Here is a 25,044-nt window from a genome sequence, read left to right as displayed (position 1 = left end):
CATCAAAGTTGCTGGTGAACGCAGCAGGCCAAGCAGCATCTGTAATAAGAGGTGCAGTCGACGTTTCAGGCCGAGACCCTTCGTCAGGACTAACTGAAGGAAGTTAGTCCTGACGAAGGGTCTCGGCCTGAAACATCGTCTGTACCTCTTCCTACAGATGCTGCTTGGCCTGCTGCGTTCACCAACTTTGATGTATGTTGCTTGAATTTCCAGCATCTGCAGAATTCCTGTTGTTTGGATATAGCTTCCGACATTTTCCTGTTATTGAATGCTAAGCTAACTGCCCTGTACTTTCCTGTTTTCTGTCTCTTCTCCATTTTTTTAATAATTTGTCATTCTCCATTTAAATGGAACCTTCACTGCACCTGAGAAATTCAGGAAATCAAAATCTATGCATAAATTTCCTCAATATCCACTCGATTTTAAGAACTCAGAAGAACAGAGGTGGAGAGTGTTAGCAGCATTAAATTCCCGGGTGTTACTATTTCAGAGGACCCGTCCTGAACCCAGCACGAAGTGCAATTACGAAGAAAGCCCAGCAGGACCTCAACTTCTTTAGGAGTCTGCAGAGATTCGGCATTACTTCTAAAACTTTGACGAACTTCTATCGGTGTGTAGTGGACAGTGTATTGACTGGCTGCATCACAGCCTGGTATGGACACACCAATGGCTTTGAAAGGAAAATCCTTAAAAGGTAGTGGACCTGGCCCAGTACATCACGGGTAAAGCACTCCGAACCATTGAGCACGTCTACATGAAACGCTGTCATAGGAAAACAACACCCATCATCAGAGATCCCCACCACCCAGACCATGCTCTCTTCTTGCTGCTGCCATCAAGTAGAAGGTACAGGAGCCTCAGGACTCGCACCACCAGTTCAAGAACAGTTACTACCCCTCAACCATCAGGCTCTTGAACAAAGTGGTTAACTACATTTACTTGCTCAACCTATGAGATGTTCCCACAATCGATGATCTCACTTTTAAGGATTCTTTATCTCATCATCTCATGTTCTCAATACTTATTGCTATTTATTGATATTTACATTTGCACAGTTTGTTGTCTTCTGCACTCTGGTTGATCTTTCATTGATCCTGTTATAGTTACTATTCTATAGATTTGCTGAGTTTGCCCACAAGAAAATGAATCTCAGGGTTGTATGTGTTGACATATATGTACTTTGGGAAAAAAAATCATTAACCCAGCAAACTTCAAATACTAAAAGAAAGAGAAAAAAAGAACTAATAATTGTGATAAATAAATAAGCAATAAATATGGAGGTTGCGTTAGTAATAAGGAAGGTAAATACAATGTAAGCATTTGTTTCAAAAGGACAAGAATATAAAAACAAGGATGTAATGTTGAGGCTTTATAAAGCACTGGTGAGGCCTCACTTGGAGTATTGTGAGCAGTTTTTGAACCCTTATTTAAGAAAGGATGTGCTGATGTTCTAGAGGGTTCAGGAGAATGATTCCGGGAATGAAAGACTTATCATGTAAGGGGCAATTGGTGACCTTGAGCCTGTACTTGATGGAGTTTAGAAGAATGGGGGTGGGGGTAGAGACCTCATTGAAACCTATCAAATGTTGAAAGGCCTCGATACAGTGGATGTGGAGAGGATGTTTCCTATGATGGGGGAGTCTCGGACCTGAGGGTGCAGCCTCAAAATTGAGGGATGTCCATTTAGAACGTAGATGAGGAACATTTTCTTTAGCCAGAGGGTGGAGAATCTTTGGAATTCATTGCTACAGGCCGCTGCTGAGGCCATGTCATTGGGTGTATCTAAGGTAAAGGTTGATAGGATCTGGATTAATCAGGGCATGAAAGGATACGGGGAGGAGGCAGGAGAATGGGGTTGAGAGGGAAATGGATCAGTCATGATGGAATGGCCTGGATGGCCTAATTCTGTTCCTATATCCTACTGTCTTATGTTCTTATGTCCTCACTGGTGGGGAAGACTTTACCCATGATGGGCTGGGATGCATACACTTCAGTTTGTAGGTTTTTCAGTGCCAGTGCTGATTGAGTTCCATCAAAACTGCCTTAATCTTAAAATACCAACCTTGGACTCATTCTTACTCTTCAAATTGGTTGTAAAATTTGTTATCTTCCCCTCCCCCTTGACACTCCAAAGTGCTTACTCCCTCCCAATACTCTGGTCCTTACCACCAACACCACATTGCATCTCATGCCACGGTTTTTCTTCCAACCGCAGCAGGTACAACACCTAATCTCTTACTAATCCCTTTCCTCCTTCAACATGCTCATGACATGACCTTCTTTAGTTTGGAATTACCAAATAGAGACTTGGATTTTGCTTTGTAGAACATTTCCATTCAGTTTGCGTTGGGGCATCTGAATTTCCAGTTGCCCATCGTTTTAATTCTCCATCCCACTTTCACTCTGTTCCTCTCTATCTTTGGCATCTTACAGTGTTTCAGTAGCATCCAAACTTCCTTCATGTTAAGATGTCATGGTGGTCTGTTCTTTTTTTTAAAAATTAGGCCATTTGGCCCATCGAATCTACTCCACCATTTCATCATGGCTGATCCATTTTCCTTCTCAGCCCCAATCTCCTCCCTTCTCCTTATGTCTCTTCATGCCCTGACTAATCAAGAATCTATCAACCTCTGCCTTAAATATACCCAATGATTTGGCCTCCCCAGCTGCCTGTGGCAATGACCTTTACAGAGAAAGGTTGAACAAGTTGGGTCTTTATTCTTTGGAGCGCAGAAGTTTGAGGGGGGACTTGATAGAGGTATTTAAAATTATGAGGGGGATAGATAGGGTTGACGTGGATAGGCTTTTTCCATTGAGAGTGAGGGAGATTCAAACAAGAGGACATGAGTTGAGAGTTAAAGGGCAAAAGTTTAGGGGTAACATGAGGGGGAACTTCTTTACTCAGAGAGTGGTAGCTGTGTGGAACGAGCTTCCAGCAGAAGTGGTTGAGGCAGGTTCGATGTTGTCATTTAAAGTTAAATTGGATAGCTAGATGGACAGGAAAGGAATGGAGGGTTATGGGCTGAGTGCAGGTCGATGGGACTAGGTGAGAGTAAGAGTTTGGCACGGACTAGAAGGGTTGAGATGGCCTGTTTCCGTGCTGTAATTGTTATATGGTTATATGTTATATGGTTATATGAGTTCCACAGATTCACCACATGAGCTAAAATGTTGAATTCACTGTTAAATCCCAAGGATTGTACCTTGCCAAATCAACAATTCCAGATAACCAGCCCTTCCAGTTTGCATCAAAATTGGCCAGACCTGACAATAGGTCATTGATCTGAAATGCTGACCTTGTTTTTTTCTGCACAGCTGCTCTCCTTCCTGCTGACTATTTCCAGCTTCCTCCGTGTTTACTTCACCAACACTGTTAGATATTAACATGGAGGAAGCTGATCTTTACTCTTTTGGCTGTTTTTCTTTATTGCCTGTGAATGTGCTGAGAGAACACATGTCTACCAACCAAACTCTTTGCTGTAAACACATGGGCATCTGCTAACAATCATGCAGTAATCCAAGATAATCTGCAAGCAAAAAAACGTCGCCACTGGCTCAGAGAAGAACTAGATAATAATACATTACAACAACCACCACGTTATCTACGATTCTAGTCTTACGATGATATAGACCCATCAAATTGCTTGTTGTCTCCCGGGTGAAGAGTATAATTACACCAGTTGGATTTTCCCCTCTCCTTATTTCCCTGTATTCCATTAAATTATCCTCTCTCACATGACTTTCAATTCCCTTTGATTCATTTGAGAAGCTCAGGGGAGGAGACGCCAAGGCGGTACTGTTCGCTGGTGTTCGCTCAGTGCTGAGCTCCTGTGTACACCTGGTGTTGCACTCCAGTGCTCGCTCGGTGCTGCGCACAAGCGTTGGCTCGGTACTGCCCTCCGCTCTTCGCTTGGTGCTACACTCCAGTGCTCGCTCGGTGGAAGAACAAGCGGGACCTGGACAACTTACCGAAAATCTCATTGTGCCATACAGGGAGTTCTGAAACCATAACCCTCTGTGCTCTCGGTGCTGTGTACTATGTGCAGTAATGTGTTTTGCAGCTTGGCCCTCAAAGAAAGCTGTTTCGTTTGGCTATATTCATGTATGGTTGAATGATAATGAAACATGAACTTGAATTTTGTCACTAACCTAATTTAAATTTACAGCTAGCCAATTATACCATCATTTCAGCGCAGACATCGCTCCTGTCCTCTCCACACTCCTTCTTCTCTACTAATTAAGACATGTTGGACAGTTCTGAGGAAGGGCCACCTGAATTGCTGATTTAGTTTTCCTTTCCCACAGGATTGAAAAGGCCAGGTGTCGGGACTGTTCTACTTGATGCTCCGCGACATTTGCTCTCCACGGCACTAAGGTACGGCCATGATCCTGCCTTGGGCTCCATTCGTGGGCCTGCTCCGGCTTCTCCGGGCTCCGTGCCTTTGGACCCACTTTAGTTCTGAATGCTACTTGTTTTTACTGTTTGCACAATTTGTGTTTTTTTTCTCTCTCTCTGTGAACTTTGGGTGTTGTGTTGGTCTTTTCTTTTAATGGGTATTTCCAGGTTTCTTGTTCTGTGGCTGCCTGTGTGGAGACGGATCTCAAGGCTGTCTAATTTATACATACTTTGATAATAAATGGGTTTGAACTTTGAACATTACTATTGCTGTTTTTAATTTGGCAGCGTGCTCAACTAGAAATGATCATCGAAACTAAGTAGAACTATGGAACTCACCTGAGCAATTTTGACTGCAAACACCTTCCTGTTGATGAAAAAAGAGAGAACATTATTAAGAAACTATAATCATAACTGATCTCATATCAGTAATGACTTTACTTCTTGCAATCCTTTGCATAAGTTCCTGTGATGTCATCACAAAGAAAGAACGCCAGTTACTATACTTCATCGGGAGTCTGAGAAGGTTTCTTATGTCACCAAAGACTAACAAATTCCCACAAATGCATGTTGGTGGGCATTCTGACTGGCTGCATCACCCCCTGGTGTGGAGGTGCCACAGCACACGATTGAAGGAGGCTTCAGGTTGTAGAATCGGCCAACCTCATCATGGACACAAGCCTCCACACCATCTTCAGAAGGTGGTTCCTCAAAAAGATGACTTCTGTCGTTAAGGACCATCACCATCAAGGACATGCCCTCTTCTCATTACACCATCAGAGAGGAGGTACAGGAGCTTGGTGACACTCAGAGTTTTGGGAACAGCTTTTCCCCCTCGGCCATCAGATTTATGAAACTTCTCCCTTTTTTTATTGTAACGTATTATTTTATGTATTGCATTGTACTATTGTCACAAAACAACAAATGTCATGATGTATGCCAGTGAAAATAAACCAGATTCTGATTCTGACAAACCCACCACTACAACCATTTATTATGTTACTGAGTGTTAACAGTTATAAGACAACAAAGATTTTGCTTCCTGAATATTTTTGGGTGTATCTTATGGATTTTGGCCTGCTCATCATGAAAATCACCATGGAATTTCACTATTGCATCTTTTTTAGAAAAGTCACCTGTATTTGTTATTTCTATTCATAAATCAAGGTAATTAAAATGTTGCCTACAAGGTAAGCTGAAACCATGAAGTGAGGCATATCACTAAAGATTCATTTTCTAAATTCCCATTTAGACTTCTTCCCTGCAAATCTTGACGCTGTCAGTGACAAGCACGGTGAAAGGTTTCACCAGGACATCGCAGTCACGGAGAAACGGTATCAGGGCAACTGGAATCCATCAATGCTGGCTGATTATTGTTGGACACTTAAGCGAGAAGCCTCAGACACTGAGTTCAAATGAAAATCATTAACAAAACATTTTTAGCTTTGTTGAACTATTGCAAAGCGTCAGCAACGTTATGCAATGAAGTGCATTATTTTCGATAACAGTTATTTTTTGTTTCTCCTTATTCCTACATATTACAAGTAGTCTGAAGTTACTTGTGTTCAGCTTCAAGTGGTTTATCATAAAGAAAAAAATTTCTGAGGAAACAAAACTATCAAAAAAAAAAATTGTCCAGTGATATAGGAGCAGAATTAGGTCTTTTGACTCATCAGTTCTGCTCTGCCATTTCATTATTACTGATCCATTTTCCTCTCAGCTCCAATCTTCTGCCCTGACTAATCAAAAACCTATCAATCTCTGCCTTAGATGTACCCAATGACTTGGCCTCCATTGCCACATGTGGTAATCAATTCCACAGATTCGCCTCTCCTTGACTGAAGAAATTTCTCCTTATCTCTGTTCTAAAGGGACATCCCTCTGTTCTGAGGCTGTGTCCTCTGGTCTTAGACTCCCCCACCATAGGAAACATCTTCTCCACATGTAGTCTATCAAGGCCTTTCAACATTTCGATAGGTTTCTATGAGATCCCCTCTCACTCTTCCAAACTCCATTGAGTACAGATCAGAGCCATCAACTGACGATGGGTCAAGCGGGTCAATTTACGATGGGTCCCACCAATGTCGAAGAGGCCGCATTGGGAGCATAGGACACAGTAGACGACCTTAGCAAATTTGCGGGTGAAGTGTTGCCTCACCTGGAGGGACTGTTTGGCCCCTGGATAGAGGTGAGGGAGGAGGCGAATGGGCAGGTGTAGCACTTAGGCCACTTGCAGGGATAAGTAGAATTGGTGTTGTATTGACAGCATAGATATTATCGAACCAATCTATGATACGTGCAGGTGATTGGAATGATAGGAGTGGAGATTGTGGACTGAAGGGCCAGTTTGTGGACTCAATTAGATTATGATGTCACGGTAGCGTAGCAGTTACGCGATGTCGTTACAGAGTTCAGAGTTCAATTTTTTTTTACTGAGATACAGAGTGGAGTAAGTCCTTCCAGCCCTTCGAGTCGCACCGCCCAGCAACCCCCGATTTAACCTTAGCCTAATCACGGGACAACTTTACAATGACCAATTAACCTATTAACCACTACACCTCTGGATGGTGGACGGAAACCGGAGCACCCGGAGGAAACCCACGGGGTCACGTGGAGAACGTACAAACTCCTTACAGGCAGCGGCAGGAATTGAACCTAGGTCGCTGGTACGGTAAAGTGTTGTGCTAACCACTGCGCGGCCGTGCCGCCCCCAGTTCCAATGTCAGCTGTAAGGAGTCTGTGCACCTCCTCATGGAATATGTGGGTTTCCTCCAGGTGCTCCGGTTTCCTCCCTCATTTCAAAGACGTACCGGTCGGTAGGTTAATTGGTCATTGTAAATTGCCCTGTAATTAGACTAGGGTTAAATCGAGGGATTGCTGGAAGGTGTGGCTCAAAGGGCTAGAAGGGCCTATTCCACACTGTATCTCAATAAATAATACAACCAAGGATAAGGGAAGATGGGAACAGCGGGAGTTTATTGAATCCTAAATCTTATGACCTTTGTACCTTCAGGACAAATCTAATTATTATTAGCATTGAGAAGGAAGTTTAGCCTTTTGCAATTCCCTCGCAGATTTAATAAAAGTTTATGATTTTATGATTCTGGAATATTTTTTAAAGTTCAAAGTTCAAAGTAAATTTATTTTCAAGGTACAGCTATGTCACCATCTACAACCCTGAAATTTGTTTTCTTTTTCTGGGCACGCTCAGTAAATCTAAGAACCATAATAGAATCAAGGAAAAGACCGCATCCAGCAGGACGGACAAACTGTCGATGCGCAAAAGGTAACTAACTTTGTAAATACAAAAGAAGAAAAATAATAATAATAAATAAAAGCAATAAATAATGAGAACGTGAGATGAAGAGTCCTTGAACGTGAGTCCATTGGTTATGGGTACAGTTCAGTGATGGGGCAAATAAAGTTGAGTGAAATTGTCCCCTTTGGTTCAATAGCCTGATGGCTGAGGGATAATCACTTTTCCTGAACCTGGTGGTATCCGTTCTGAGGCTCCTGTATCTTCTACCTGATGGCAGCAGTGAGAAGAGAGCATGGCCTGGGTGGTGGGAGTCCTTGATGATGAATGCAGTAGTCTGTAAATATGCTCAACTGTGGGGAGGGCATTGCCCATGATGAAATGGGCTGTGTCCACTACTCTATTTTGATATTCTGTGTTTCCATACCAGGCTGTGATGCAGCCAATCAATATACCCTCCACCACACATCTAAAGAAGTTTATTGAACTTTTAAGTTATCATGCCGAATCTTGGCAACTTCTAAGGAAGTAGAGGCGCTGCTGTGCTTACTTTGTAATTGCAGGACAGTTCCACTGAAATAATAACACTGAGGAATTTGGCTGATGTAAGTTAAAGCAGTTATTTCCTGATTCGTATTCCAACAAGAAATGAGGTTAACATTTATTATTGACATGATATTTCCTGTTGGGTTGATGTTATTTTCTAGTTTAGAGTCGTAAAGTTGGCCCACCAAGCTGTAATAGTGGAACCACACAGGCATTTGTTTCTCCCTGGGGTAGATTGTCCACTCCCTTCTGCTTGGTCACACAGTGGTTGTTGGCGGAAATGTACAGAGGCTTGGAGACAAGAGTTCAAATCCCATTCCTTTGCTGATTCAAGCAAATACACTCGGTGGCCACTTTGCTGGGTGCATCCTGATCATAGTAAAGTGGCCAATGAGTGTATGCTTGTAGTCTTCTGCCTCTGAAGCCCATCCACTTTGAGGTTTGATGTGTTGTACATTCAGAGATGCACTTCTGCATACCACTGTTTTGACACGTGGTTATTTGAGTTGCTGTTGTCTTCCTCCCTGCTTAAACCATTCTCCTCTAACCTCTCTCATTAGCAAGGCATTTTCACCAACAGAACTGCCACTCACTGGATGCTCTTTGTTTGTTGCACTGTTCTCTGTAAACTCTAGAGTAGGGGTTCCCAAACTTTTTTATGCCATGGACACCTATCACTAACCGAGGGGTGTGTGGACCCCAGGTTGGGAACTCCTGCTCTAGAGACAGCTGTGCGTGAAAATCCCTGGAGATCAGCAGTTTCTGAGATACTCAAACCACCCCGTCTGGCACCAACAATCATTCCACCGTCAACACGAGGAATTCTGCAGATGCTGGAAATTCAAGCAACACACATCAAAGTTGCTGGTGAACGCAGCAGGCCAGGCAGCATCTCTAGGAAGGGGTACAATCGACGTTTCGGGCCGAGACCCTTCGTCAGTCAAAGTCACTTAGATCGCATTCCTTCCCCATTCTGATGTTTGGTCTGAACAACAGCTGAACCTCATGTCTGCACACTTTTATACATGAAGTTTCTGGCAGATTAGATATTCGCATTGACGAGCAGGTGTGTAGGAGGCACCCAATAAAGTGCCTCTGGTGTAAGTGGATCTGGGTAGACAAAAGCACTGCATCGGGAATGGTCGCCATCAAAACACTGGATGGCAGCATTTTATTCCAGTCTAGTTGCGGAACAGTAGAGGAGATCTCCTTGTGCCCTTGGGCAGGTTATCCTTGATTAACCACTGAAACATGATCTGTTTCTTATTCCATTGTTATTTCCAGAGTTGCCAGGCTACATTGGTGCCATTCTAAGACTGGTTGTTAACAATCACTGCTGCCTTAACACTGCACAGCTTTAAGGAATGTTATCACACGCAGCTAACTGTTACTGAGGTGACTCTTATATTTAAAAAAAGTAAAGGCCATTTGGCCCATTAGGTCCATGACATCCCAGAGGAGCAAGATCAAGATTTCCAACTCCCTCCCACTATTTCTCTACACTCATGTAAACTTCTCTCTCATGTCTACTCAACCAATCTCCTTTGGCCATTTTATTCATTGCCATTATAACAGTTCACACAACGCTATCACAGCGCCAGCGACCCAGGTACAATTCCTACCACCAACTCTAATTTTTTTCGTACCTCCATTGCGCTGAGCTGAAAACATTTACGCAGCCCGAAAAGTGCATGGAACTTTTTTATTCGCATTATATAAAAGAAAACTCCAGCTGCGCGTTAACAAAGGCTACGTGCGTGGGAGCATTTCAGTTACCGCGTGGCCACGCGCCTGCGCAGCTAAGAAGGAACAGTACCCATTACAGTGAGGTGTTTGTACGTTCTTCCTGTTTCTTCTGGTTTCCTGCCACATTCCAAGGATGTACTGGACGGTAGGTTAATTGGTCATTGTAAACTTTCCTGTAATTATGCTGAGGTTAAGTCGGGGGTTGCTGGGTGGCGTTGCTTCAAGGCCTAGGAGGACCTAATCCTTGCTGTATCTCAATAAATAAATAAATCTCTAAGTAAAACAAACAAATAAATCAATAAAATAAAAGGTAATTTATAGTAACCAATTAACTTATTGGCAGATCTTTGGTATGACACTTAGTGGAAAATGCACACTGATGGTTCCACACCAGAAGGCAGGAGTGAAACCAGATCCCTAAAGCTGTGAAGAGCAATTTGTTGTAGTGAGTGGAAAGTTCCAGTAAGTCTGCCTGGATCTACAGAAGAAAACCACAGCAGGAAATGAGCCCTGCGGGCTTTCCTTCCACTTAATGTACCCTAAATGTTTGAATCCCTAACTCTTTTCCAGGGTCCCAGAGAGAGATGCAGAGACATTACTGCTTCCAGAACATTCTGAAAGGTGTTTGAGAAAGGAAAAGCATGACTCTGGGGCATTGTGATTATATTTGCTTTTTGCTCGGTTCACTCTGAGTAGTGCTTGCACTGCAACCTTCCAAGTTAAATATTAATGAAACCATTTGTGTCAAACTCTCACTTCCTCATAAAATAGAAATGTTAAGGAAGTTCAGAGCCAGGGGCCACAATCTGGTATGCGTCAGGCTGAATACAGTTCCTCTCGCTTAAAAAAAATAGATGAAGGAATATGGGAAGAAAGTAGAAAAGAAAGGGTGGACTGAACTTGAATGAAAACATTCTGCAGATCTAAGAGAGAGCTAGCAATACTCTGCAGCATGTCAGGAAAAAGAAAAAGTCATATTCCACACAAACAAGAGATTCTGCAGATGCTGGAGGAACTCACCAGGAGTAAGCAATTGACGTTTCGAGCTGTTGACAATCTTCATGTCAGAGACCCTTCCTCAGAACTGAGAGGAAGGTAACTTATAGGTTGCAGAGAAGATACTGGGAGAGGTGGATAGGACAAAGGGATTTTTTTGTGTTTAGGATGAAGGTAGGTCAAATGGTTCACATTTATTTTAGAGGATGACGATGCATCCTTGTCTATGCGATGTGTTAACCAGGATTTACCCAAAGGACCATTAGTCTGGCCTGGGAAAAAAACAAAAATTGCATGGAGACTGGAAACAGAATAGTGTGGGCCCCGACACTGTTGCAGTGATGACTAACACAACCTCATCCTTTGCCTAGTTATGCCACAGCCTTCGGAGTGATAATTCGCGGCGGTGTAGCGGTTATCACGGCGTTATCACAGCTCAGGGCGTTGGAGTTCGGAGTTCACTTCTGATCTGTAAGGAGCTTGTATGCCCTCCCCGTGAAATGTGTGGGTTTTGTCTCCCACAGTCCAAAGACCTAACACTTTGGTCAATGCAGATTGTCCCATGATTAGAGAAGGGTTAAGTCGGGGACTGCTTTGAGCTGAAAGTGCCTACTCTGTGTTGTATCTCAATAAATAAATAAACTTTAGGTCATTTGTTGCATCGACCTGTTTCAAGCCTTGTCACTTCTGATGTAGCATGCCCCCCTTGCTATAACATTCTGCTTGTACAACGTACGGTCTGTTTTAACATTCCATTACTGAAGCAAACCTGGTTATAACTCCAGGGGCACAGCACCAATCCTTCTGCTGTAATATTTTCAATTCCTGGGTATCAATATCTCTGAGGACCCAACCTAAACCCAACGTATAGATGCAGCTACAAAGAAGGCAAGACTGTGGCTTTACTTTACTTTATTTACTATGTTTCATTAGGAGTTTGAGGAGATTTGGTATGTCACCAAAAACACACAAATTTCTACAGATGTGCTGGTGAGAGCATTCTAACTGGCTGTATCACTGTCTTGTGTGGGGAGGGGGGAGCTACTGCACAGGATGGAAATAAGCTGCAGAGAGCTGTAAACTTAGCTCTGTCATGGCCACTATCCTCCATAGTATCCAGGACATCTTCAAGGAGCGACGCTGCAGAAAGTTGGCATCCGTCATTAAGGACCCCCATCACCCAGGTCATGCCCTGTTCTCATCGCTACCATCAGGAAGGAGGTCCAGGAGCCTAAGGGCATACGCTTAGAGATTCAGGAACAGCTTCTTCCCCTCTGCCATCCGACTTCTGAATGGACATTGAACCCGTAAACTCTACCTCACTACTTTTTCTCTCTCTTATCACGTACTGCATTGGACTGCTGATGCAAAGTTAACAAATCTCATATGCTGGTGATATTAAACCTGATTTTTATTAGATTCCCATTGCTGTAAAACATTCTGTAAAGGGCATTTTGCTGCAATGCCTTTCCTGTAATAGTCTGTCTTTGTTTACTCATGGATCCACAATATTCATGTGGTAAAACCCCACCCATTATATCTAGCCCCTTAATATAACACTGAATTGATGTTTTCCTCTCCACTGTTTGTAACAACCAACTACAGTAACTATTCTTGCTGCAACATGCCCATAATGGAATATTTTCCTCTATACAGCATCAATTTGCAGAAACATTTCCCCTGCTGTAATACCCAGAGTAATATTTTTATTATTGTTTATCATATCTCTCCTCAAGCTGGTAAAACCTGAGGTAAGGACATAGCTAAGCACATTCATTCTGAATTGCCGGGAACTTTGGGACTATTCTGGTATTGTGGCTTCCTGGAGATTTACATAGATTTTACTGTGTGGTCTTAATTGCTTAATGTTACTGTGTGGTGACTTTGGGAAGATAACTATTGGGACAATGTATACTCTGTTCATGTTCCATTGTCTTTTAACTTAATCTTTCAATTCAGCATATTCCTGGTGGTTTTCACCTAATGATTTCTGTATGTTATGTGGGTTTGGAATGGCTATATCTATTAAGTACAAACAACAGGAATTCTGCAGATGCTGGAAATTCAAGCAACATACATCAAAGTTGCTGGTGAACGCAGCAGGCCAGGCAGCATCTATAGGAAGAGGCGCAGTCGACGTTTCAGGCCGGGACCCTTCGTCAGGACTAACTGAAGGAAGAGTGAGTAAGGGATTTGAAAGCTGGAGGGGGAGGGGGAGATGCAAAATGATAGGAGAAGACAGGAGGGGGAGGGATGGAGCCGAGAACTGGACAGGTGATAGGCAGAAGGGGATACGAGAGGATCATGGGACAGGAGGTCCGGGAAGAAAGACGGGGGGGGGGTGACCCAGAGGATGGGCAAGAGGTATATTCAGAGGGACAGAGGGAGAAAAAGGAGAGTGAGAGAAAGAATGTGTGCATTAAAAAGAGTAACAGATGGGGTACGAGGGGGAGGTGGGGCCTAGCGGAAGTTAGAGAAGTCAATGTTCATGCCATCAGGTTGGAGGCTACCCAGACGGAATATAAGGTGTTGTTCCTCCAACCTGAGTGTGGCTTCATCTTTACAGTAGAGGAGGCCGTGGATAGACATGTCAGAATGGGAATGGGATGTGGAATTAAAATGTGTGGCCACTGGGAGATCCTGCTTTCTCTGGCGGACAGAGCGTAGATGTTCAGCAAAGCGGTCTCCCAGTCTGCGTCGGGTCTCACCAATATATAAAAGGCCACATCGGGAGCACCGGACGCAGTATATCACCCCAGTCGACTCACAGGTGAAGTGATGCCTCACCTGGAAGGACTGTTTGGGGCCCTGAATGGTGGTAAGGGAGGAAGTGTAAGGGCATGTGTAGCACTTGTTCCGCTTACACGGATAAGTGCCAGGAGGGAGATCAGTGGGGAGGGATGGGGGGGACGAATGGACAAGGGAGTTGTGTAGGGAGCGATCCCTGCGGAATGCAGAGAGAGGCGGGGAGGGAAAGATATGCTTAGTGGTGGGATCCCGTTGGAGGTGGCGGAAGTTACGAAGAATAATATGTTGGACCCGGAGGCTGGTGGGGTGGTAGGTGAGGACCAGGGGAACCCTATTCCTAGTGGGGTGGAGGGAGGATGGAGTGAGAGCAGATGTACGTGAAATGGGGGAGATGCGTTTAAGAGCAGAGTTGATAGTGGAGGAAGGGAAGCCCCTTTCTTTAAAAAATGAAGACATCTCCCTCGTCCTAGAATGAAAAGCCTCATCCTGAGAGCAGATGCGGCGGAGACGGAGGAATTGCGAGAAGGGGATGGCGTTTTTGCAAGAGACAGGGTGAGAAGAGGAATAGTCCAGATAGTTGTGAGAGTCAGTAGGCTTATAGTAGACATCAGTGGATAAGCTGTCTCCAGAGACAGAGACAGAAAGATCTAGAAAGGGGAGGGAGGTGTCAGAAATGGACCAGGTAAACTTGAGGGCAGGGTGAAAGTTGGAGGCAAAGTTAATAAAGTTAACGAGTTCTGCATGCGTGCAGGAAGCAGCGCCAATGCAGTCGTCGATGTAGCGAAGGAAAAGTGGGGGACAGATACCAGAATAGGCACGGAACATAGATTGTTCCACAAACCCAACAAAAAGGCAGGCATAGCTAGGACCCATACGGGTGCCCATAGCTACACCTTTAGTTTGGAGGAAATGGGAGGAGCAAAAGGAGAAATTATTAAGAGTAAGGACTAATTCTGCTAGACGGAGCAGAGTGGTGGTAGAGGGGAACTGATTAGGTCTGGAATCCAAAAAGAAGCGTAGAGCTTTGAGACCTTCCTGATGGGGGATGGAAGTATATAGGGACTGGACATCCAAGGTGAAAATAAAGCGGTGGGGGCCAGGGAACTTAAAATCATCGAAAAGTTTAAGAGCGTGAGAAGTGTCACGAACATAGGTCGGAAGGGATTGAACGAGGGGTGATAAAACAGTGTCGAGGTATGCAGAAACGAGTTCGGTGGGGCAGGAGCAAGCTGAGACAATAGGTCGGCCAGGACAGGCAGGTTTGTGGATCTTGGGTAGGAGGTAGAAACGGGAAGTGCGGGGTGTGGGAACTATAAGGTTGGTAGCAGTGGATGGGAGATCCCCTGAGCGGATAAAGTCGTTGATAGTGTGGGAGACAATGGCCTGGTGCTCCTTGGTGGGGTCACGATCGAGGGGTAAATAAGAGGAGGTATCCGTGAGTTGTCGCTGTGCCTCGGCAAGGTAGAGGTCAGTACGCCAGACTAAAGAAAGGGCTTCCCTTCCTCCACTATCAACTCTGCTCTTAAACGCATCTCCCCCATTTCACGTACATCTGCTCTCACTCCAGCCTCCCACCACCCCACTAGGAATAGGGTTCCCCTGGTCCTCACCTACCACCCCACCAGCCTCCGGGTCCAACATATTATTCTCCGTAACTTCCGCCACCTCCAACGGGATCCCACCACTAAGCATATCTTTCCCTCCCCGTCTCTCTCTGCATTCCGCAGGGATCGCTCCCTACACAACTCCCTTGTCCATTCGTCCCCCCCATCCCTCCCCACTGATCTCCCTCCTGGCACTTATCCGTGTAAGCGGAACAAGTGCTACACATGCCCTTACACTTCCTCCCTTACCACCATTCAGGGCCCCAAACAGTCCTTCCAGGTGAGGCATCACTTCACCTGTGAGTCGACTGGGGTGATATACTGCGTCCGGTGCTCCCGATGTGGCCTTTTATATATTGGTGAGACCCGACGCAGACTGGGAGACCGCTTTGCTGAACATCTACGCTCTGTCCGCCAGAGAAAGCAGGATCTCCCAGTGGCCACACATTTTAATTCCACATCCCATTCCCATTCTGACATGTCTATCCACGGCCTCCTCTACTGTAAAGATGAAGCCACACTCAGGTTGGAGGAACAACACCTTATATTCCGTCTGGGTAGCCTCCAACCTGATGGCATGAACATTGACTTCTCTAACTTCCGCTAGGCCCCACCTCCCCCTCGTACCCCATCTGTTACTCTTTTTAATGCACACATTCTTTCTCTCACTCTCCTTTTTCTCCCTCTGTCCCTCTGAATATACCTCTTGCCCATCCTCTGGGTCACCCCCCCCCCCCGTCTTTCTTCCCGGACCTCCTGTCCCATGATCCTCTCGTATCCCCTTCTGCCTATCACCTGTCCAGCTCTCGGCTCCATCCCTCCCCCTCCTGTCTTCTCCTATCATTTTGCATCTCCCCCTCCCCCTCCAGCTTTCAAATCCCTTACTCACTCTTCCTTCAGTTAGTCCTGACGAAGGGTCTCGGCCTGAAACGTCGACTGCGCCTCTTCCTATAGATGCTGCCTGGCCTGCTGCGTTCACCAGCAACTTTGATATCTATTAAGTAAGTTGTTCTTGCTTGTTTATCCTGTATTATTATATCCAGATGGTTATTATGGATTGTCCTATCTGTAATAACGGATCAGTCGTAATATAATTTGTGGGACTCTGACTCTAAACTGAATCAGGCTTGTATTTACAGTAAGGTATGGAGTCTTTTATGATTTTGTATTTTAAAGCAAGAATTTGGTGAATGACGTTTGTCACTTGATGGTGTCTATGTAAGTAATCAGACTGAGTTAAACTGATAATTATTATTATTATTCTGATATAGGGAGGGGAGTTACTGCGCAAGATCGCAAGAAGCTACAGAAAGTTGTGAAATCAGCTCCACTAGCCTCCACGGTATCCAAGACACATTCAAGGACCGGTGCCTCAGAAAAGACCATAAGACAAAGGAGCAGAAGTCAGCCATTCGGCCCATCAAGTCTGCTCCACCATTCACCCAGGATGTGTCCTCTACACATTGTTACCATCAGGAAGGAGGTACAGAAGCCTGAAGGCATGGGTTCAGTGATTCAGGAACAGCTTCTTCCCCTCTGCTATCTGGTTCCTAAACGAACATTGAACCCATGAACACTACTTCACCTTTTTTATATCTGCTTTTGCACTATTTTTAATTTAACTATTTTATATATATACTCTAATTTATATATATATATACTCTATTTTATATATATATATACTCTAATTCTCTTTTTCTATATTTATAATGTATTGCATTGTGCTGCTGCTGCAACATTAACAAATTTCACAACGATTAGGGTCACGAGAAGCTATGGGAGCAGGCGGTGGATGGTTATGTGAGCGGCTGTCCAGGGCCACAAGTCCTGGTTATGCATCCACTGACACCGGGCAGACAATCTCTGAAGAGTGTTGATAATGGCTGGGGTTGCCCGTCTTTGTAAAGGCACTGCCCAGAAGAAGGGAATGGCAAACCAGTTCCTCAGAAAAATCTGCCAAGAACTATAAGAACAATCGCAGTCGATCACCCACGTCATGCGACACGGCACATAATGATGAAGAAGATGAAAAAAATGACTTTGAACTTTGAAAGCAGACCACATTTGTAACCTCATGCAGTGACGACCTTTATTGTAGTAATGTAATTTTTGTTATAATCACAAATCTGTCACAATCCCCTTGCTAGGACATGTTTTTATTGTAAATCCCTCCTGTCACATGCCTTCCACTGAACTCCTCGCTCTGTCACTGTAACCCCTCCCCTGTAATACACTGTTGCCGGGATTTTGGGTGAGAAGCAGTGACTGTAATGCCACCATTCAAGAAAGGGAAAGGAACGAAAACAGGGAAGTGCGGATAATTCATGATGAATAGGCAGATTTTATAAATAGGCGTAAGGCAAGAGGACGCTAAATGGTCAGATAGGGCCAATCAAATGTAAAATGTTTAAATGCTGTGAAAATGAAGTAAGAACTGTGAAACACTGACAAAATGCTGGATGAGCTCAGCAGTCCAGGCAGCATCTATGGAAAAGATTAAACAGTCAACACTTTGGGCCAAAACCTTTCGTCAGGTTTCAAGAACAGGGTTATTGATTTTTAAAATTACTTGCACAGTATATCTGCTTTTGTACGTTGGTCAGTTTTTCTTTATGTACAATTTTTCGTAAATTCTATTGTTCTTTTTAAACATTTCCTGGATATACCCACAAGAAAATGACTCTCAGGGTAGTACAAGGCGACATATATGTACTTTTATAATAAATTTACTTTGAGCATTGAAAGCACTTGTAACTTCATAGAGTGGTAATCTTCATTGTAATAATGTAATTTTGGCATGGTCTCACTGTAAATCTCCTCCCCCCACTCACTGCAGAATTCCTTCTGCTGATCACCCAACCTCTGATAATAAATTTACATTGACCTTGACTTTGAAAAGACCTAGCAGGTCAGACAACAACAATGGTGACAAACACCAGAAAATCTGCAGATGCTGGAAATCCAAAGCGACCCACACAAAATGCTGGGGGAACTCAGCAGGCCAGGCTGCATCAATGGAAAAGAGTAAACAGTCGATGTTTTCGGGTTGGGACTCTTCTTCAGGACTGGGGTGGGGGGGAGGAGACAGGCCAGGAAGATGGGGGGAGGGGAAGCCGGTGGGTGGGAAGGGTCAAGGGCTGGAGAAGAAAGAATCTGACAGGAGAGGAGAGTGGGCCATGGGAGAAAATGAAGGAGGAGGGGACCCAGGGGGCAGAAACAGCTCTTTCTGAGCTACCCGCCACTTGAATTCTTCTTCCCTCTCCCATGCTAACCTTTCATCTTCAACCTGCCACGCTGTTCCTCGTGGAGCCTTCACAAGTCAGAACTGAACTCAGTAATTCAGCTTGTCTTTATCAGAACTGGCCTATGCTGAAGTAGTATCGTCCACTTGTCCCGTTGACTTTAGTTTCTTTACAGAGACTAGCTGATCAGCTACATATTACCGCTCTCAATCCCACTCTCCTGCCTCCTCCCCACAACCTTTGATGTCCCGACTAACCAAGAACCTATCAAAGTCTGCTTTAAATATACTCAAAAAACTTGGCCCCTGCAGCCATCCGTAACAATGAATTCCAGGTTCAGCACTCTCTGCTGCATATTATATAGGCGGGGGGAGTCTAGGAGCAGAGGGCACAGCCTCAGAATAGAGGGACGTCGATTTAGAACAGAGACGAGGAATTTCTTTAGACCGTAAGACCACAAGACCATAAGATATAGGAGCAGAATTAGGCCATTTGGCCCATTGAGTCTGCTCCGCCATTCCATCATGGCTGCTCCAATTTTCCACTCAGCCTTCCCCCCATACCCCTTTGTGCCCTGACCAATCAAGAATCTATCAACCTCTGCCTTAAATATACATAAAGACTTGGTTTCCACTGTCGCCTGTGACAAAGAATTCCACAGATTCGCCACTCTCTGGCTAAAGAAATTCCTCCTCATCTCCGTTCTAAAAAGGACAACCCTCTATTCTGAGGCTGTGTCCTCTGGTCTTAGGCTCCCCCACCATAATAAACATCCTCTCCACATCCACTCTGTCAAGGTCCTCCAGCATTTGATAGGTTTCAATGAGGGCACCCCTTAGCCAGAGGGTGGTGAATCTGTGGAATTCATTGCCACGGACAGCGATTCATTGAAAATATTTAAAACAGTTGTGGATAGGTTCTTGGTCAACCAGAGCATCAAAAGTTACAGGGAGAAGGCAGGAGAATGGAGTTGAGAGGGATAATAAATCAACCATGATGGAATGGTGGAGCAGACTCGATGGGCTGAATGGCCTAATTCTGCTCCTGTATCTTATATTTTCAGCATATACTTTCATGTCAGGTGACCAGCAACTGCTGTGTTTAGTAGTTTTATTTTTCTTTTCCAATCCTATACTGATCTCATTCACTAACTAGAGTCTGGTTCTCTCTCTCACACAGCACCAAATGCAGTCAAGTTTGGTTCTGTAAATTATGGTCTTATGGTCTATCTAAATCAGAGAAATTCCCATTGTTAGCTTCACCCCTCCTTCCTTTCATAACTTAAAACATATTCCTTTTCTTAATTTTTCAGTCCATTGGCCTGAAATGTTAATTTTCTTTCTGTCTCCATGGATGCTTCCTAATTTTGCTGAATATCACAAGTATTTTTCTTATACCCTTTCTTGAGCAAAGTAACAACATTGGCTACTCTCCAGTCCTCTGGGACTTCACCAGACTAATGAGCACATCCTACATGTATTTATGAAATAGAAAATACACTCGGTGGCCACGTCATTAGCTTCCTCCTATGCCTAATAAAGTGGCCACTGAATGTGTGTTCATAGTCTTCTGCTGCTGTAGCCCGTCCACTTCCATTTTTGCACGTGCTGTGCATTCAGAGATGCTCTTCTGCACACCACTGTTGTAACACATGGTCATTTGAGTTACTGTCACCTTCCTGTCAGTTTGAACCGGTCTGGCCATTCTCCTCTGACCTCTCTCATTAGCAAGGAATTCTTGCCCACAGAACTGCCGCTCACTCGATTTTTTTTTTTGTTTTTCACACCATTCTCTGCAAACTCTAGAGACTGTTGTGTGTGAAAATCCCAGGAGATCAGCAGTTTCTGAGATACTCAAACCACCCTGTCTCGCACCAACAATCATTCCATGGTCAAAGTCACTTAAATCACATTTCCTCCTCATTCTGATGTTTGGTCTGAACAACGACTGAACCTCTTGACCATGTCTGCATGCTTTTATGCATTGAGTTGCTGCTACATGACTAGCTGATTACATATTTGTATTATATAACCATATAACTATCACAGCACAGAAACAGGCCATCTCGGCCCTTCTAGTCCGTGCCAAACGCTTACTCTCACCAAGTCCCACCAACCTGCACTTAGCCCATAACCCCCCATTCCTTTCCTGTCCATATAGCTATCCAATTTAACTTTAAATGACAATTTGTATTAATGAGTAAGTGTGCAGATGTACCTAATAAAGTGGCCACCAAGTGTACATTTGGCGAATATGTTATTTAAACCTGAGAGATTCTACAGATGCTGGAAATCCAAAGCGACACATGCAAAAAGCTGGAGGAACTCAGCAGGTCGAGTGGCAGCTATGGAGAGGAATAAACAGTTTTGGGCCGAGACCCTACTTCGGGACTGAGATGGAAGGGGAAGGATGTCAGAATCTGTTAAATGTTTTTGAGGTGGTAACTAGCAGAATAGATAGAAACATAGAAACATAGAAAATAGGTGCAGGAGTAGGCCATTCGGCCCTTCGAGCCTGCACCGCCATTTATTATGATCATGATAAAGAGGAAACCATTACGGTGTGTTTGGGCTTTCAATAGACCTTTGATGAGATGTCACACAAGAGGCTATTAAGTGAAAGGGGTGGTTAGGATTAAGGACCGGTTACTGAACACTGAATAGAGACCAAAAATCAAAATACTGCTCTCACATTGGAAGGCCCTGACTAATTAGCCAGTGGAGGGAGGGGCCATAGCTAGAGAGCTCACTGTTCATAATCTGCAGTCGTGATTTGAATGAGAAGATCGAGTGTGTTATGGAGGTCAGGTGGAGAATGAAGGTCAAGTGTATTAAGATGGTGGAAAGTGAGTTCCCACGGTTGAGGTGAAGACGGGATGTAGAGGCGTCTCCAGGGGGGATATAGACAGCAAAGCAAATGGGCGAGGAGGTAGAATAAAAATGCGGAAATATCTGAGGTCATCCATTCGAGTGAAATAATGTGGAAGTGGAGTTCATCCTCCAGTTCTGTATTTACTTCAACAAAATAGATGATCTCCTGCTCAACTAAAAGGTGTTGGTGTTCAGAGGGACCTGGGTATCCTTCCACACAAATCGCTGAAAGCTAATGGCAGCACAGCAAGCCACTGAGTAGTCAAACAATAGTTTGGTCTTTTTTGCGAAAGGATTTCAAAATTCAAAGTACGTTAACTATCAAATGATGTATGCATTATACAACCTTGAGATTCATCTCCTTACAGGCAGCCACAAAACAAGGAAACCCCCAAAAGAATCCGTTAAAGAAAATGCCGACAACAGTCAATGCGCACAGAGAGAAAGAAATTGTGCAAACAATAAAATTAAGCCAATGGCGTTTCAGAACTGAAGATTTACAAAAGACGCAAAAGCCAGGCATCAGTGTGGCCGGAACAGGCCACAGTTTCAGTTCAGCGCAGAGCTGAGTAAACATCATGGAGCATCAGGCAGAACCAGCCCATCCCGCCACCCAGACCATTGCATTCACGTTGGGTTGTTCCTCGCTCTTGGACTGGGGCCTGGACCCCGACACCAGGATTCGGCCAGTACCCGATCTTTCCAATTCGGCCCAGCGCGTAAATCAATCAGTCATTGGGACTGCTGCCTCCACTATGCCTCGCCTTTGCCTCTGCCTGTCATGGTCCGGACCGGGTTCCCTTTAAATTTACTTTGTTTGTGTTACGATCCAGACCGTTGACTCCCTGTTTCCCTTTGGTTCCCTGTTTTCCCGTGTCCCTCGGGCTTGGTGATTGGAGGCTTCCAGTATCAACTCCTGGCTCCGGAGGCTCCAAGTGTCAGGTCCTGGCCCTGGAGGTCCGTGATTCCAAGTCCTAGCCCAGACCCTTAGTCCCAGCCTAGTCCAAGGCCTGAGTCCCTGTCCCGTCCATTACACTATTCCTGCTTCTCCTTGTAACGAGCAATAAACTCAATTTAGTTTACCTCATATAGTGTTTTTGTGTCTTGCATTTGGGTCTCCCAGCGCCCCCACTGTGACACCGCCCTCACCTCCCCGTGGCTAGACTTGCCTCTGCACACCCCTCCATTGCTAACGGTGATCATTATTATCGGCAGTTAGTCTCGTGAGACCATGGATTTGCACCTTGGAAGGTTTCCAGGGCGCAGGCCTGGGCAAGGTTGTATGGAAGACCAGCAGTTGCCCATGCTGCAAGTCTCCCCTCTCCACGACACCGATGTTATCTAAGGGAAGGGCACTAGGTGACAATACAGCTTGTGTCATTGTGTCGTCGCAGAGCAGTGTGTGGTTAAGTGCCTTGCTCAAGGACACAACACGCTGCCTCAGCTGAGGCTCAAACTAGCGATCTTCAGCTCACTAGACCAACGCCTTAACCACTTGGCCACAAGCACCAAGTGGTTAATGAAGTGTTATTAATAAAGTGTTTAGTAGTTTTCTTTGTTCTGTGTTTTGCTGCAGGTAAGTAGTCGTTGGGCATCACCAACGCCATCTTAGACCGGTGTGTAAGAGTAAAGGGATCATACTGAAATTATATAAAACTTTGATGTGACCCTGCACCATCCCATTGGTCAGGGGACGTCCCTGAGGACTGAAGAGTAGCCAATGTTGTTCTTTTGTTCAGGAAGGGAAATAGGGATAAGACAGGAAACTATAAACCAGAGAGCCTCACGTTAGTGGTAGGGAAGTCATGGAGGGTATTGTTAGTGATAGGATTTACCTGCATTTGGGGAAACATGGACTGATTAGTCAACATTGCTTTGTGTTGGGTTTCTTATGTCACGCAAACTTGATTGAGATATTTGAGTTGGTGAAAAAACTGCTTGATAAGATAAGATAAAACTTTATTTATCCTGAAGGAAATTATTGTTGCAATGTCGCTCAGTCAGAAATATATACTTTAAAATACAAAATATAAGCATTGAGGTAAGAAAGAGAATGCAAAATAAGCATTCAAAAGCAAGATGAGGGTAGGGCACTGCCGCCTATATGAACTTCCGCATTTGAGAAGATACTTCCTGGTAGGTTGAACCAGGCAATGCAAATGCATAGGATTTACAATCACGTAGTAGTTTATATTCAAATCTGGCTTGTCCATGGAAGACAGAGGGTAGTGCTGGAATGGCTGGAGGCCCATGAGCACTGGTGTTCCGCAGGGATCAGTGCAGGGACTGCCATTGTTTGTAATAGAACAGAGAACAGTACAGCACCAGAACAGGCCCTTCAGCCCACAATGTTGTGCTGAACCAGCTCAAAAGTAAATCAGAAAACCCCAAGGTGTCTGCTCCTGTGCTGTCCTGTAAGGCAATATTAGGTATAAGTCTGGTCTTTTATGTAAGGAAGGATATAGTTGCAATCAAGAGAGTTCAACAAAGGCTAGGTACTTGCCCTATGAGATTAAACAGGCTTGACTGATTCCCTCCAGAAATATAAGAAAACAATCCCAGGAATGAAAGGGTTAACATACGAGGAGCAGTTTTTTTTTGGCTCTGGGCCTATGCTTGCTGGGCCTTTGAAGAATGGGCAGAGGGAGGACCTCATTGAAGTCTACCCAAATATTGAAAGACCTAGAAAGAGAGGATATTTCCAATAGTGGGAGAGTCTCGGACCAGAGGGCACAGCCTCAGAACAGAAGGATGTCCACTTAGAACAGAGATGAGGTGGAACTTATTTAGTCAGTGAGTGGTGAATCTGTGGTATTCATTGCCAGGTGGTTGTTGAGGCCAAGTCACTGGGTATGTTTAAAGTGGAATGTGATTTCTTGCCACAAGAAAGCAGCATCTTCAACAGGGATCCACACCATCCAGGTCAAGCTCTCTGCTCACTGCTGTCATCAGAAAGGAGGTACAGGAGACTTAGCAACACACAAAATGCTGGAGGAACTCAGCAGGCCACGCGACATCTATGGAGAAGAGTAAACAGTCAAAGTTTTGGGCCGAGACCCTTCATCAGAACTGGAAAGGAAGGGACTCGGCCCGGAACATCGACTGTTTATTCCTATCCGTAGATGCTGCCTGACCTGCTGAGTTCCTCCAGCATTTTGTGTGTGCTGCTTCGGATTTCCAGTACGTGCAGATTTTCTCTTGTTTGTGACAGGAGCCTCAGCTCCTTCACCACCAGGTTCAGGAACAGTTATTACCGTATAACCTTCAGGCTCCTGAACCAGCGTGGATAACTTCACTCACCTCAACTCTGAACTCTGAAGTGTCAAGGACTCTACAACTCGTGTTCCGAATATTACTTATTGCTATTATTACATTTTTGCATTTGGACACTGTCTTCTTTGGTTGCTGGCCCATCTTTGCTTATGTGTAGGTTTTCATTGATTCGAATTTACTGTGAATGCCCACAAGAAAATGAATCTCAGGGCTGTACGTGGTGACACCTACATAGTTTGATAATAAATTAACTTTGAATCCTATTTCTTCTGTTCCTATGTAATATATCACCTTACTTGCTGGATCACCATGTCAGCAAGAGGGGTGTTACAAGGAGGAGCGTGTCACTGCATGGAGGGTACTACAG

General features: G+C 44.5%; 1 protein-coding gene across 3 annotated transcripts in view; it reads right to left on the bottom strand.

The window, feature by feature from the left end:
• The window catches only part of LOC134354118 (receptor-type tyrosine-protein phosphatase H-like), a 127,906-nt gene that overhangs the window by 96,993 nt on the left and 5,869 nt on the right, over window positions 1–25,044 (bottom strand). For all 3 annotated transcript variants that reach the window (XM_063062900.1, XM_063062901.1, XM_063062902.1), the window contains exon 2: window positions 4,736–4,763. In XM_063062900.1, the coding sequence (XP_062918970.1) occupies window positions 4,736–4,763 (28 nt within the window). The remainder of the gene's footprint in view (window positions 1–4,735; window positions 4,764–25,044) is intronic.

The sequence above is a fragment of the Mobula hypostoma genome, chromosome 11, assembly GCF_963921235.1.
Source record: "Mobula hypostoma chromosome 11, sMobHyp1.1, whole genome shotgun sequence".
Taxonomy (NCBI): Eukaryota; Metazoa; Chordata; class Chondrichthyes; order Myliobatiformes; family Myliobatidae; genus Mobula; species Mobula hypostoma.
Note: the sequence above shows the minus strand (reverse complement) of the source record. Positions and strands in the feature narration are given on the sequence as shown.